Genomic DNA, 16,030 nt, shown 5'->3' with positions numbered 1-16,030 from the left:
AAGGAGGAGGGAGGGCTTGAGGGTGGGGGAGGAGGGGATCGTCCTGACTCTAGACAGACCCTGTGCTGAGGAGCAGAGCATGGCGAGGGGAGAGGCATTTTATTGTTTGTCCATTTGAAGGAGAGAAAAGCAGGCTCTAGAAAAAGAGATTGGAAGTGCCAGGTAGCAAATGCATTCATGCTGCAGACGGTGGTCCAGGAGGCAGGAGTGAACCAGGAGAGGGAAGATGGGTTATGTGAAGGAGGTTTTGCAGTGAAAAGGAGAAACAGGGAGGTGGGGAGTTGGGGATGAGGAGTCTGGCAGGTCCCCACTGAAGGGGAGGCTTGCTGGGCAGCTGTGGGGGCCCCACCCTGTGCTGAGCAGTGAGGTTTATCAGCCTTACCCAGCCAGGTGTTGCCCACCCTGACCTGTAGCTCCCCTCCAGGCAGTGAGTTAGTACACAGCCAGTGACCCCCAAACTTGTCTGATAAGCCCCCCAGGTGCTTCCCTGGCTATTTCTCGTGAGGTTTCTGCATGTCTGGGATGGGGCCTTGGGGTCTGTATTTTAATAAACATCCTGCAGGCCATGCCAATAGGCAGGCAAGTTTGGGAAACACTGACATGGATTCTGCTGCTGCTGCTGCTAAGTCGCTTCAGTCGTGTCCAACTCTGTGCGACCCCAGAGATCGCAGCCCACCAGGCTCCCCCGTCCCTGGGATTCTCCAGGCAAGAACACTGGAGTGGGTTGCCATTTCCTTCTCCAGTGCATGAAAGTGAAAAGTAAAAGTGAAGTCGCTCAGTCGTGTTCCACTCTTCGTGACCCCATGGACTGCAGCCTACCAGGCTCCTCTGTCCATGGGATTTGCCAGGCAAGAGTACTGGAGTGGGGTGCCATTGCCTTCTCCAAAGGCTGGACAGTGTCCTCTGTGATATTTCTTCTTGAGCTCCACAAGCCATGGCTTGTGTAAGTACAAAGACACTTCAGAATTTTAACTTGTAAGTTATTGAAGTGAATGGATACTTGACTGTTTCCATCTTATAAAATACTCTCAGGTTTTTGAGTTTTATACAGGATTCTTTGTTCCTAAAAGTTTTGACCATGTCTGAGTACTACAAGTACTCCGTCCTTGAATTTACCCAAGCCTAGGGCTTCTGGGATGACTCAGTGGTAAAGAATCCGCTTGCAGTGCAGGAGATGAGGGTTCAATCCCTGAGTCAGAAAGATCCCCTGGAGAAGGAAATGGCAACCCACTCCAGTATTCTTGCCTGGAAAACCCCATGGACAGAGAAGCCTGGCGTGTCCTAAGAGTTGGACGTGATATAGCACGCACACATCTACTTCTTGGGGCTTTACGGAAGATGGATTATTCTCTTCTGCCACCTGCTGGTCAACCACAGGCAAACCATATCGGGTTTTGACGGTGGCTCCAGCCTCAAGATTTCAAACATGATTTTCAGTAGAGCATAGTTGAAGCAAACAGTCTTCTAATAAGGCCATCTGCTCTGAATTAAATCTTGTACACTTAATGTTGCAAATCTGACAAAGTTAATTTCCTCTTCTCACTGGAGCCTTTTTTCCAGCCCAGGTGTTAAAAGACTAATAACAACAGCACATTCTGAGAGATCAGTTAACCTGTGTTAATCTCAGAAAGAATAGTTTTGTATGCCTCATGTCTGTTTTATGGACAGATGATTCCGGCAATTCAAAACCACGGTGAAGACAGATGGGATTCAGGCTCCTGAGTGTTGGAAAGGTATGATCTTGGAAAATTACTTTACCTTTCTTAAGAGCAGTTTATTTTCAGTGCAGTTGCATCGTCATCATGATCGTTATTTTAAACTGTGCCTGATTCTGGGTCCCGTCTTTGCCAATGACCTGACAGTTACTTTCTAAAAATGTTCTGGAGTATCTTAGCTAATGTCATAGTGTTGTACATAGCCTCTCCAGATTCTTTGTTTCCGCATCTGTAAGATGAAAGTGTGTGACAGAATAATCTCTGAGATCTCCTTTGGTCTCAGACTCCTGTAACTCAATCTGCATGAGTAGAAGACTTAGCTTTCCTAGTAACTGTGGAAGGCAGTGTCTGTTCTTGATCCTTCAGATGGGTTCTCCCTCCCCACCACAGCCCCCAGGCCCTGTTAACACTGATGCTGTATAGGAGCTTTGGAGGAGGCTAGCTTATGCTTTGCCTCTGATGCTCTTTTAAACATTTAAAAAAGTGTGAATTGGAAAAATGATAGGCTTCTTCATTTTATTGTTTCTTTAAATATTATCAGTTGAAACACAGAGTTGGCATTTCACTTAGCTCGATCTGTGAACCAAAGGTAAACTTTCTCAAAGATGGGTGTTTCTTAATTCGAGGTAGGGGGCATATGTTACATAGAGCAAAATGTTTGATGGCCTAGCCTGCTCGGAGAGACACAGGATGGGTCAGGCCTATCAGAAACTGCATTAGTGCCTTGATTCTCTACTGTGGGGGAGTGTCAGAATCATCTTTTTATAAAAGATTCTTATCCAGTAGGTCACCTGTAGGTTGGATCTAGGGCTTTTTGTTTGGCACTTATGTTTTTAAAAAGTGAATACAGTTTCACCTGAGCCTGATCCACCCTGTGTTTCTTGGAGCAATGCTAGGCCGTCAGACATTCCGGGATGTTTAGGGTCCCAGACACTGTGCTCAACTCCGGACTCTGGATACTCACAGATGCTTACCAGTCATTCCCTCTGTCCTCACCCGCTTCCACCTTTACTAGGCTGGTGGCAAAACATTTTATTAGGCTATTGATTCCTTAATTATACTTAGTATGAGACTATGCCTTAGATGGTCAATTACATTTTAAACTTTCCTCACACTTCACTGTAGCCTCATTTTGTAAAGGGTATTTTTTCTGGGAATGGCTGAGCATAGCCTTACCTAACTCTGGTAATTTTTGAATGATGTCACTTCCTTAAGTGACACCGTTTGATCTGATCTTGTATATAGTCTGTAGCCTACTATAATTTCCTAGGGTCTGGCTAACCAGTATTGCACTATGTGATTAATTAAAGCTTATGTGACACTGTTAACTTTTTTTTCCTTATTTGGAATTGTAATTGCTTTTAGCCAAGCACTTTCTTATCAACTATGACCAATAATGTATATTTTATGAAACCATACAGTAACTGGTACTTTTTTTCTGTGTTCATTCCCCTGCCCTGGCAATAAACTAAACTTTAGAAAATGCTGGAACACATTTTGAGTGTGTGCATTCGTGTGCATATATGATGATGAACTTAGGAGTTTCCTTTTTAGCTATTTTAGACAACTGTCATTATTATGAGGTAAGGTAGCTACACCTGTGCTATTTTTGTAGTGTTTCCTTTTAACCTGTAAGGATTTCACGCTTTTCTTCAAGCCATTCATTGTCTCATATCATTTGGGAAGAGAAATGAGCCTAGCAACCATGAAGGTAAGCTCCGGGAGTTGGTGATGGACAGGGAAGCCTGGTGTGCTGCAGTCCATGCGGTCACAAGAGTGGGACACGACTGAGTGACTGAACTGAACCATGAAAGTGACGAAGGTGCAGTGCCTTGAGAATTCTGTCTGTAGGTGAAGCTGGCATGCTTGATGTTGAGTGAACTGTCTCTCTCATGGCAGTGTGGCCCTCTGTTGCAGCTCACCATCTCCTCCCTCTATATGCAGCCACAATCTTCATCTCTTGCTTCTGCACTTATCAGGCATCTGCACTTGAGTACTGGCCACCTCTACTTTAGGTCCCATAAGTCAACAGTTACCTCTTTGCTGCTGCTGCAGATGAAAATAACCTACCAATTATCAAGGGCTAATGTTGGGCTTCTATGGTGGCTCAGATGGTGAAGAATCTGCCTGTGATGCAGGAAACTGCAATGTGGGAGACCAGGGTTTGATCCCTGGGTCAGGAGGATCCCCTGGAGAAGGGAATGGCTACCCACTCCAGTGTTCTTGCCTGGAGAATCCCATGGACAGAAGAGTCTGCCAGGCTACAGTGCATGCAGTCACAAAGAGTCGGACACGACTCAGGGACTGACACTTTCGCTTTTCACTAAGGATGCCAGTCAGTTTTCAGGATCCCTGGTGTCTTTGTCTTGCAGGGGGTTAAGCCTGAATGAGAACTGAGCGCGTCACCCACTCCGGGGCCTTTTGAGGAAGCCCTGTCGTAGTTGTCTGTGTGTTTCAAGGAAACAGCAGAGAGGCTGGGTTGGGAGGAGGGAGATTAGAAGGGGAAGTCTATGACTAACAGCTTCGTTTGTGCTGGCCAGTCTCTTTCCACCCACTCCAGTCTGCCATCAGTGGCAAGAGTCTAGTGTTTATTTTGTAGAAGTCCTTCATCCTTTATTGAAGTTCTTTTGATGGCGTTATCTTGGAGAAGCGTATTATAGAAACAAAAGTTCTCTTGATTTAACACATCCGTTTTGACCCTGGGAAACAGGTGTTTCAACCAAAAATTTCTAAATGTCTTAAGTGTCTTCTAGGCCATTTGTTTTCTGAATTTCTCCTTATCAAAGTCAGTTTATTACTTAAGACCCTGACAAATGTGCTTATACAGGGATGGCCAAAGTCCTCATCATCAGATTGAATTGTCCTTTTCTAAGAAGCCTTTTTACTTGGAGATTTTGATGACTATAAACACTGTTGAGCTGAATGAAGAGAAAATCTTATGAAGTCATCATTATATGCTTTATTATGTTTTCATGTGTTCCATAAGGCTTAAATTTGTTAAGCTTTAAAAAAAAAAAAAACAAACACTTAAGCAATGAGTAAAATTTTAATAGATGTAGTGTAGAAGCTTAGAGATTGATTTTTAGACATACCCTGCTGTGAAGTGTTCCTTTAATGATCTAAACAAGATTGTAGGAAAATAATCAGGTGGACTGGTTCATGAGCAGTACCAGGTCCATGGTATCTTTACCTGCCATGCCTTTGGTTGCAGAGTGAGTGGAAAATTTTAAATATTAACTGTTTTCTTAAAAATAACTTTAAGAATGATTTACAATATAATTTATAAAAGTTAACACACAAAACAGTACTGTCTTGTTAATGACTATGCTAGTATGTAGAAAAAAATGTGGAAAATATGTCTGTGAATGATACACACCAAATTTAGAATGATATTACCACTGTAAGATGGGGAGAGGTCAAAATTTATCTGTACCACTCTATTTTTTAAAAACAAACACATATAGCCATATGTTAAGTATTAAATCTGTGTTGATTTCTCTCCTTTTCTCTAAGTCTAAAATAATTCTGCATGAGTATTAAACATTATATGATTAAAAAATTTATAGCCTATGTTTGGCATACAAATTACGGAAAAACAAACGGCAAAGTAAAAATATTAAAAATTTGTTATACTCTCTATCCTGCTTGTAATATCTACTGAAAATTTTTCAGTATATCATCCTAGTCTGTTTTGTATTCATTTGGTATTATAACTATACTTGTGGTATAATGTTTGTGCATTTTTAGTGAAATCATGAGTAGAGATTTGAATTCTGCTTATTTACTTCAATTGTGGTGTAATGGTGTTGAGACTAGTGATTTCTAAACTGTAACATGCATGAGACTCATTTAAATGTGGATTCTTAGTTTCTTCTCCAGAGGTATGAACTAAATAAAATCTGGCAGTATGCATTTTAACAAGCCCTCCTGGCCTCCTAACTTCCCCCCCCAATCTAAGTTGATTCTGATACCAGAGTAATGCTGACAGGAATATTTTGGGAAACACTTGTTTGAACTATTGGTGCTTGAGTGCCATTCCTATTTAAATTAAAAAAAAAAAAAAAATCCAGGATCAACAAGCTATTGTCTAGGGGCCAGATACAGCCCACCATCTGTTTTTATAAATAAAGTTTTATTGAAACTCAACCAGCCTGATTTGTTTACATATTGTCTGGTTACTTTTTTTGCCACAATGGCAGAGTAGTTGGAAAAGAGCTGGAAAAACCTAACATATTTACTCTCTGGCTCTTTACGGAAAAAGCTTGCTGACCCCTACATTTTGTGTGGGAGAATATCAAATACAGTCCAGTAATGAAACTCAGTTCAGTTCAGTCGCTCAGTCGTGTCTGACTCTTTGCGACCCCATGGACTGCAGCACGCCAGGCCTCCCTGTCCATCACCAACTCCCAGAGTCCACCCAAACCCATGTCCATTGAGTCAGTGATGCCATCCAACTATCTCATCCTCTGTCATCCCCTTCTCCTCCTGCCCTCAATCTTTCCCAGCATCAGGGTCTTTTCCAATGAGCTAGTTCTTTGCATCAGGTGGCCAAAGTATTGGAGGTTCAGCTTCAGCATCAGTCCTTCCAATGAACACCCAGGACTTATCTCCTTTAGGATGGACTGGTAAACTGGCATATATTTAATAAGAAAGAATTGAATGTGATGACAAAGGGCATATAATGACCAGTTCAGTTTAACAAGCTTTGATTTAGCTCTTACTTTATGTCAGGTACTGTACACATGTTGGTCTTCCCGCTTGGGCAACTTACAGTTTTCCGTGGCAAATGCATGATTTTGGATGTGATGGGGGAAGAACAGCATCTGTCTTCATGGGATGCGATGGAAACCTGGTAGAGACAGTAACTCAGTCTAATCCCTGAGGTCAGAAATGATGTCCTAGGAGTCTTTCACCCTCAGTAAAGTACCAGAAGATGCTTGTGGTAGAGGAGATTCAGAAATAAGCATTCCCTCCTCCTCACTTGGCTTCCCATGTGGATCAGTGGTAAAGCATCCGCCTGCTAATGCAGGAGACACAGGGGATGTGGATTCGATCCCTGGATTGAAAAGAGCCCCTGGAGGAGGAAATGGCAACCCACTCCAGTATTCTTGCTTGAAAAATCCCATGGACAGAGGAGCCTGGTGGGAAATGGCAACCCACTCCAGTATTCTTGCTTGAAAAATCCCATGGACAGAGGAGCCTGGCGGGCTATGGTCCATTAGATTGCGAAGAGTTGGACGTGACTGAGCATGCGTGTATCCTGTCGCTTGTTCAGGATTGTTATTGCCCCTCCCATGCCCAAGTTGGCTTGCTTTGGCTAATGAATGTTAGCAACCATGATGCAGAAGCTGGTGCAGTTTAGCTTTGCTCTTTGGTGCTGTTGCCATGAGAAAGGAAAGCTTGAGCTGGCCTGCTGGTCCTAGGAGCAGGAGAGACACTACAGGTTGTCCCTCGGGTGGCTTGCTTTCCCTGTGTGCCTGGGACTGCCCCCATTTTAAAATAAGTTCCATGAAATTTCTCAGTCTCACATACTAGAGTGGAGCCACCCAGAGTCGAGTCCAGCGTGGATTAGCTGGCCTCCAGATGACCACAGATTCATGAGAAGTTCTAAATGGTTGCTTCTTTAGGCCATTGAGTTCCGGGGTGCCTTGTTATGAAGCAGTTGTTAAGAGATATAGCTCCCAATAGACATTTGCTTATTTCAACTGAGACAGCTCTGGGCAGAAAATTTGAAGGTTTAGTAAAAGTTGAGCAGGTGAAAAGATAAGTGTTTTGGCACATGGGGGCACGTAAGCATCAAGGGCCCAGGGACCCAGAGCATGGTGTGAGCTGGCTCGTGGAGGTAAACTTTGGGGGGCGGGGTGCAGCTGAAAGCATGCTGGCCCCTTTCCCAGGGTATTACAGTAGCCCAGGGAGACACTCTAGGGCTGTGGCTTTCGTATGGTCGAGGGGAAGGCCAGGGTAGTGAGTAGGACAATCCTTGGCTCAAATTTCAAGCTTCCTACTAATTTGGTAGTCGTGGTTGAGGGTAGAGGGACACTTAGGCAAGTTACTTTATCACCTTTATCCTTGGTATCTACATCTATAAAACATGTATGATGATGCACATTGCATAGGGTTTCTGTCAGAGGGAAGAAACTAACGGGAAAGTCCGTGATTTCTTCATTCTGACTCTATACTTACCTGTCAAGCTGGCAGCAAATGATCCAGTTAGAACAGTGTGCCTGAAAGCAAGATGGGCACTGCCCCTGTCGGCTCGCTGGTGTCAGAACTTTTCAAACTTTTCTTTCTCCCACTTTTTTTTTTTTTTGAAGTATAATTGCTTTGTAAGCTTTCCCACTTTTTTTTTTTAAGATGTTTGAATTTCTCATTTCTTACACATTTATCTGGTTCAATGAAATCACTGGAGATATCAGCAGTATTTAACACATGCTTAGCATGGAATGGTAGTATAATAAAGGATACAGATGAACTGGTAAAATGCTTAATTAAAAACAAACAGATATATTCAGTGTGCTTCATAGAGTCACAGTGAATATTCTTTAAAGATAGAACCAAATACAATAAATATTTTGGAAGATCACTTAAGGTGAACTCTTTGTCTTAAACATGTACCAGGAAAAACTGATGAAAAAAAATTTTCCACTGCCACAAAGCAACTAAGTTTACATCGTGGAACTGAGAAGGTCCCAGCCTGTCTGCATGGATTATCAGGTAGAGGGTGAGCTATTTTTCCGATTTTGACTTGCTGTTGATTACCCCAGGTTTTGGGTAGGGCCATTGAGTACTGGAGTTCTGGTGGATGGAAGCAGTGTACATGTCCTTGCAAACTAAGAAAAGTATATAGCCTAGCAGTTAATGACTGTCTTTCTTCTCAAAGTGAAGCATTATCTATGGATAATAGAAATTTATTATTAACTCTTTAATTCAGATTATATACATATATATGTCAGTTTACACATTTTACTTTTGCCTTTTAGAATTTAGTGATTAAAGAATGGAATTTAGTATAAAGGTCAAATTATCTCTTTGACCTGAAACATGCTAAGATCAGAAGCAAGAGGTAACATGGGAATGAATAGACGGTTCTGTTGTTCACTCTTGTGACCGGGATAGGTTAGTGCTGGCTGTGTTAGGTCCTGTAGGGGAGCTGGAGGGAAAGAGATGAGATCCCTGCCTTTAGCCTGCCAGGCCCCTCTGTCCATGGGATTTTCTGGGCAAGAATACTGGAGTGAGTTGCCATTTCCTACTCCAGAAGATCTTCCTGACACAGGGATCAAACCAGGGTCTCCTGCATTGCAGGCAGGTAGGTTCTTTACCACTGAGCCACCAGGAAAGAGCTCAGGGAGCATTATCATCTAGTATTGTGCTAACTCAAAGATGTCCGAGGGCCCTACCTGAGTGCTTTGGGAATTTGGAATTTCAGACCCTATAACAAACTTGAATCAGACTCTGCATTTTAATAAGATTTCCTATAATTTTTGTTCCAGACAAAATTTGCGAAGAACTGGTTGAGTAGGTAGAATGAAAAAATAATTATAAGGATTGGAGAGGCCATAGGAGAGGTATGAAGAGATCAAAAGAGATCATGACTAGTTTTTTTTTTTTTAATTTGGAATTTTACTTCAATTTCAGAGTAAGTTCATCCTTGGTCTTATTACATCAGAGTAATTTCAGACTCAATGCTTAGTTTTAGGGGAGCTTCTCGTATGAACCTCTTGGATGGGAACGTTTTCTTGGTCAAGGTCGGGGCAAAGTTTATATTCTTGGTTATAGACTGCTTACCAAGCCCCTAACAGTCCACAGTACATATCAATGACGGTACCCATCAGTGACAGCTTCTGACCGGGGACAGCCCTTCCCCCCTTGCAGCGCGCTGCATCCCAGGGGATTGAGAGCAGGCATGGGCTGCCATTCTGCTCCTGCATCAGGTGATCCTGTGGGACCAGTGACACTAAGGCTTTGTGTTGGAACTTTTCAGACATGAAGACACTGAAAGGTGGGATTTAGGTTGTGATGATAGATAAATGCAAATGTTTGCATTTAATCTTTCCACTCTTAATTCCATGGAAAGGGACCTATTGTGACTTTCACAGCTAGAGCTCAGTGAAAAGGCAATGCTTTTCTTTTTTGTAAATGCTGAAGCTGTGGTAGATGAGGAGAACCCTGAAAATAGACCTCTCTCTCTGAGTAGTTAATTGGCAATGTTTCATCTTCCCTGACTTCCTCCTTGAGTAAATCAGTTGCTTAATTCTGTAGGGAGTGGGAGATGGACGAGGAAGGAGGATTTAGTGTACTGTGGGAGTTAGCTTGCTGTGGCCCTGGGGGCAATATGAGGTTTTCTTTTTGTTGTTAGTTATAAATGTCTGGGCTCAAACTGTTTACTTCTCCATGTTGAGATAAGGTTTCATTATTCTTGTGTACAGATTACCTCATAGACAGTTTGCGTTTGAACCTACTTTTCAATTATTTATGAGAGATGACAGTTGGAAAAGCTGCTGCACCCAGTTCTAGAAGCTGAAGGTCGCTGTTGGTCATCTGTGTGGCTCATGGGGTAATCTGATAAGGGTACACTCTTCACTGCTCTACCCGGTCAGGGCTGCTTTAGAACATGACACACTCCCTGCTGTGGTATATGGTTTTTTCACCTTGGTCTCCGTTCATAAGCCTTCTCTTTGTGCGCCCCATTGTAGCCAAGCCAGTGCTGTCCACCCCCAACTCTGACCCTACAGCACTGTTCTCCTTTGGTTTCTGACATCAGGGTTCTGCCTCTCCTATTCTTCCTTCCAGGTTTGAAGGGGAGATGCAATATGGGGAAGAACATTTTGTATTCTATTACAAGATAATCACTAAAGGGATGTTATGTTGCCTGTGAGCTTAAGTTATACGTAATGGCCCATCTCTGGGAACCGTGCTTCCCTGATAATAAGCATTTACCTAAAATACCTTTGTTTAGCTCACAGGAAATTTCCTGACTAGGTGTACATGTGAATGACTGCAGGGAGAAAGAAATTAACGCATTTCCTCCAGAGGCTGATGGGAACCAGGAAGTGTTTGGCTTTACTCCTCCCCTTTTAGAATAAAAGGAGCCTGAATTCTAACTTGGGCAAGGTGGTTGTTTGGGGTATGAGCCCACCATCTTCTCAGTTTGCAGCCTTTCCGAATAAAGTCATTTTTCCTTGCCCCAACAGCTCGTCTCTTGATTATTGGCCTGTAGTATGGGGCGCAGTATGAGCTTAGACTTCGTAACAGAGGGTCAGGGCAGAAAAGGTACACATGGAAATTCAAAGTCATAGTGTTCCTTTGTGGCCTTTGAGGCCAAAAACCTGATGGCACTTGAAATTAGTTCCCACTCTTGGCTGGCATTTTAATGCAGATGGCAGGGGGAGCAATTACATGCCTGACTGAGTTGAGAGGTTTGTCTAATCCTATATCCTGTCATGTTTAACAACTTTTATGAAATCAAAAACTTCCATTTGAGCTAAATTCCTCTTTAAGGTTGTCGGTATATATCGAAACATGAAATACTGTGTCTTTTGGCAAGGACTTTCCAAACGTATTCAGTCTATCCCTTTGACTCATGCTGGAAATATAAATAAATCTTTCCAAATTAAGGGGTATTTGACTCAGGAATTCTCAAAGAAGATGATTCTAGAACTTTCCTTAGTAACACATTCTGATGTCTCCCAGTTTTTATAGTTATTAATAACTTTTCATTAATGCATTACTTAAATCATTCATGAAATAATATAATTTCTTGTCCTTTTGTCAGTAGCATTGGGTTAATTTCTCACCACCCTCAAGTGCTAAGAACTTAATATAAAAGAGCCAATAAATCATAAATCTGGTGTAAGTTCACATGGGGGTCGTTACCCAGAGGCTGTTTTGATTTTGGATGCACACAGTGGTGAGTGGCAGCTTGCAGCAAATAGCAGTGAGCAGTAGCTGGAAGCAAGGTCTTAGTTTCCCAGGCCTAACCACTGTCCATTTCAGCCTTCAGGCTCCCATCTCACAGTAAAAGGGCAAGGATGCCAGCCAGGAGACAGCTGTGACAGAGTCCTTCTCCTGAAGTTACGTATTTCTCTCCATGAGCACTGCTGACTCACATGAAACATATAATTTAGGCAAGGTTGTTTATCTGATTTCCTGATGCCTGAAGCTCAGCAGGGGCAAAGTGGTAGGAAGGGAACAGTTATTGGCACATATGATGACAACAGAAGCTTCACGTCGACAGCCTGACAGTGAGTGGGTGATGGGAAGCACTTCACAGTCAGGAATGCAGATAAAATCTGTTCAGCATGTCTGTTTAAAAGGTCTGGGGAGAGTGTATTTTATTGTAGATTTTCTTGGAAATAATAGTTAAACTAAGATTTTATTACATTGAAGATTATCGCTGAAGCTATTTGAAGAAACAGGCTATACTCTCAAAGTGGGGATTTTCCACTGCGGGGTTATTGTTAAGATTAGCGGTAGTATACATGGTGTGCGTGGCACAAAGTAGCCATGATCCCCGATGCTTGGGGTGGGGGTAGTTTTGTATGGCCCTTGGCTTGATAGGTCCAGGTAATGGGTGTGGTTCGTCATCGTTGTGGCACAAATAAAGCTTGAATGAATGCGAGAGCTTTCTAGGGCTTCCCAGGTGGTGCAGAGGTAAAGTGCCTGCCAATGCAGGAGATGCAAGAGATGAGTTGGGAAGATCCCTTGGAATAGGAAATGGCAGCCTACTCCAGTATTCTTGCCTGAAAAATTCCACGGACAGAGGAGCCTGGTGGGCTACAGTTCATGGGTTTGCAAAGAGTTGGACACCAGTGAGCACACACACAACAGCTTTTTAAGCAATTCACTTACGTTTTTCTAAGCTAATTGGAGTGCCTATCTAGTTGGAGTATCTATCTTGTGTTTGACTCTTTGCGACCACATGGACTGTAGCCCACCAGGCTCCTCTGTCCATGGGATTCTCCAGGCAAGAACACTGGAGAGGGTTGCCATTTCCTTCTCCAGGGAATCTTCCCTACCCAGGAATAGAACCCAGGTCTCCTGCACTGCAGGCAGATTCTTTACCATCTGAGGCAATCAAGAATCCACCTATCTAAAATGAAAAGTTAAAATCCAAGTATTCCTCCAAAGCTGGTTTAGGTCATTGTATTTTATTTTGATCATAGGGGAACTCTGATCCAGTTGTAAAAGTAAATAATTTATTTGACCTCCTTTTACTTAAGTGAAGATACTAATAATCAAGGCTCAGTCTAACAGAATAGCTAATAGATGGAGAATTGGTTACATGCAAGCATATCTATTGGTCTTGTGACTAATGGGAAACCTTTAAGTTTCTTGGAAGTTCTGCATAAGTGTGTGCTTAATTTGAGGGAGGGTCATGAGTCTAGTCCCTGAATGGACCAGTTTTCCTTCCTGATGGCTTGGTGGTGAATATTCCTCTACTTCTTCCCAGAGGAGTGGAGAAACAGGAGGTACTGGAGGAAGACACACCGGTTGCTAATGACACCAGTTCATCTACACTATTGCGTGTGTATGTGTGTACACTTGGAGGACGCCGGGCTGGGGAAAATGTTCAGCAGTACTTCCTGAATATACAGCACAGCACAAGGTTAATTTCAGGGCTTCTGTGTTTCTGTGTTAAAACTGTTAACTGTAGGACATAAAAATCAGTCCAGAAACCACTGTTCCTTGTTTGGGGTCCATGGATCCTCAACGAATAAATAACCCGGATGTCACAGGGTCCTCTGTGCCAATGGTAAGCAGCATTTGGGATGTTTTGTATTTTCTGGCCTATTGGTTTGTTTTGTTTTGTTTTGTTTTTTTACTATTTTGAGTTTCTCAGAGTCTTTGACTTGAAAAGAATATTGAATATTTGAATTGTGATTTTAGCCACTGTTGCCATGTATAGTTATATCATTTTTTACCCTTAGGCTGCTGCTGCTAAGTCGCTTCAGTCGTGTCTGACTCTGTGCGACCCTTATAGTAATGATCAGAGTGGAGGTCTCACTCCTCTGAGTAACACTGGTGTGTTACATATGTTCTCTGAACCTGAATTTCTCCATCAGTAGATTGAGAGATTTAAACGACGTAATTTCTTGAGGACACTTTGAGCTTTTGTACTGAGTCCGTATTTTTGCTACCTGGATTGTTCTGTAGCTTTGCCTTTGAGTCTTAGCGCCTGTTCCTTGTCATGGTTTCCATGGTAGTATGAGCTGCCCATCCATGGAACACTTGGTAGCTGCTCTGTGTTTTTTTCTATAAATGTTCCAATCCTGTTAAGCGTGTAGAGCCTTTTCCTTACCATCTCAGTTAACTGCAATAGATGTATGATGCTTTTAAAATCCTGCTTTTATTAATTTCAGTCAAACTTGGTTTTCTATTGCAGTTTGTTAGCTTTATTTGCTTAATGCTCAATGCTAAGTACAGGAAGAGGGTTCTTAGGTGGCTCCGTGGTAAAGAATCCACCTGTGATGCAGGAGATTCAGCTTCAATCCCTGGGTGGGGAAGATCCCCTGGAGGGGGAAATGGCAACCTGTTCCACTGTTCTTTCCTGGAAAATTGCATGGACAGAGGAGCCTGGCGGGCTACAGTCCTTGGGATCACAAAAGGTCGAACACAACTGAGCGAATAAACGAGTACAGGAGAGTGAGATATGGACCCAGCTTTCTACGTGTCCTTACTCTGAATGACTCTCTTGGGAGAGGATACTGACCCAAGTCTCTATGATAGAAAGCTGCAGAAATTCTTCACACCCCTAGGTTTGTGGAATTATGCTGGCCTTGGGTGAAATGCTGCACCCTAATGCATTCCAACATGTGGCTCTAGATATTTTGCATGCTCTGATTAAGATTTACAAAGGGCTCGAGCCTGCAGCTAATTGTTACCAGCGTAGCTCTCAGATGATGGTTCTCTGTGATAGGATGATCATTCAAAGAGGAGAGGAATGACCCCTGGGGGCTGCTGGTGGCGAAGCAGAGGTGGCTTATCAGTCCCACGCTCTGGCTGCTGGTGGAAAATAGGAGAGGCCAAGACAGGTGCAGAAATGGCTGCACTTCACCTTCACTGAAAGCTGCAAGTGACATCATAGCTTGGTCAGTTTCATTCCCTTTGGAAGTAGATGATGACGTTCTTAAATCCATTTAGGAATGCTGATGAAATTTAACTACATCATCTTTGAAGGCACCTTCTAAAAAAATCCCACTTCCAGAAGTGGTCTGATGATAATCCAGTTTTGGCTTTAAAAAATTTGTCCGGAAGTCTGTATTCTACACAGACTTGCATTTTCATAGCTTTGCTGGAGTTCAGAAGTTAGAGCTCCCTCTGAAGTGTTGGCTGCAGGGAGGCGGGGTTTTCTGTCTCCAATGAGGTGGCTTCAGTGTCCGGAAAAGCCTATCGCCTTTCACAGGAGCGCTTACTCTGTAATCCAAGCAATAGCCACGCAGCCTGTTTTATTGTTTGTGGAGTCCTGTGGCTCCTGGGCGCTTCACAGACGGGAAGGAGGGCAAGTGGGGGATTTACGACTCTGCACTGAGCTGGGGCCAGTGAGTCGAACTCTTTGATTTCTCCCAAGTCACCTGTGTGGGTGAACTTTAAACTAGGTACCTGAGTTGACGCTGAATCTTTTTCTCCAGCCTGAGGAGTTCCTTCTGTCTGCAGCAGACGGCTGGCTTTCTGCCTGAGCGGGGAAAGATGCCTGGGAGAGGAATAGGATTACAGTACGGGATGCTAGGTACACACCAAAGAGTTGGAGTGCCTTGGTCCTGCTCTTCGCCAAGTCCTGACAAGCGTTCCTGAAATGAACGTTTTGCTGCTTTTTTAAAATTATACTTTTAGTCATTTTTATTGGGTGGAGGGAGACTGTGGATATTCTTGATCTTTAAACCAAGTACCACAATGTGAAAAAACATTTTTTTTCCCCCTAAACTCTCATTTCCCTTTTTTTTTTGTAATTGGATGACACAGAAGCAGTCTTTCTGCAGACTCAGACTCTCAATATTGTCTGACTAAGTAGCAAGGAGGAGGTTCGTGGAAAGGACCTGGGACAATTTGAAAAAACGAGGTTTTTGTTGGCTGGATTGACCTTTCTCTGTAGTCGACTTTGATGTGAAAGAAGATGAAAAAGGAAGGCTCTTCAGGTTCCTTTAGACTCAAGTCAAACCCAGGTTCCCTCTCACGTGCTGTGAGTTGGATAAATTTCTCCTCCTTGTCCAGGCAAACAAAGAGGCTGTTTCGCAGTGATGGGGAGTTGTCGGTCTGTGGGCAGCAGGTGGAAGCAGATGATGAAAACTGGACCTACAGAACCCAGCCCAGAAAAGGTG

General features: G+C 43.1%; 1 protein-coding gene across 5 annotated transcripts in view; it reads left to right on the top strand.

The window, feature by feature from the left end:
• Positions 1–16,030, top strand: part of NHSL1 (NHS like 1) — a 415,209-nt gene that overhangs the window by 254,901 nt on the left and 144,278 nt on the right. For 2 of the 5 annotated variants that reach the window (XM_070795559.1, XM_070795554.1), the window contains exon 1: positions 42–16,027. The exons of the other annotated variants lie outside the window; for them this stretch is intronic. In XM_070795559.1, the coding sequence (XP_070651660.1) occupies positions 15,826–16,027 (202 nt within the window). In that variant the 5' untranslated portion in view covers positions 42–15,825. Of the gene's footprint in view, positions 1–41; positions 16,028–16,030 lie in introns of those variants that run through there. 5 annotated transcript variants of the gene reach the window in all.

The sequence above is a fragment of the Bos indicus genome, chromosome 9 (assembly GCF_029378745.1).
Source record: "Bos indicus isolate NIAB-ARS_2022 breed Sahiwal x Tharparkar chromosome 9, NIAB-ARS_B.indTharparkar_mat_pri_1.0, whole genome shotgun sequence".
Classification (NCBI taxonomy): domain Eukaryota; kingdom Metazoa; phylum Chordata; class Mammalia; order Artiodactyla; family Bovidae; genus Bos; species Bos indicus.
Note: the sequence above shows the minus strand (reverse complement) of the source record. Positions and strands in the feature narration are given on the sequence as shown.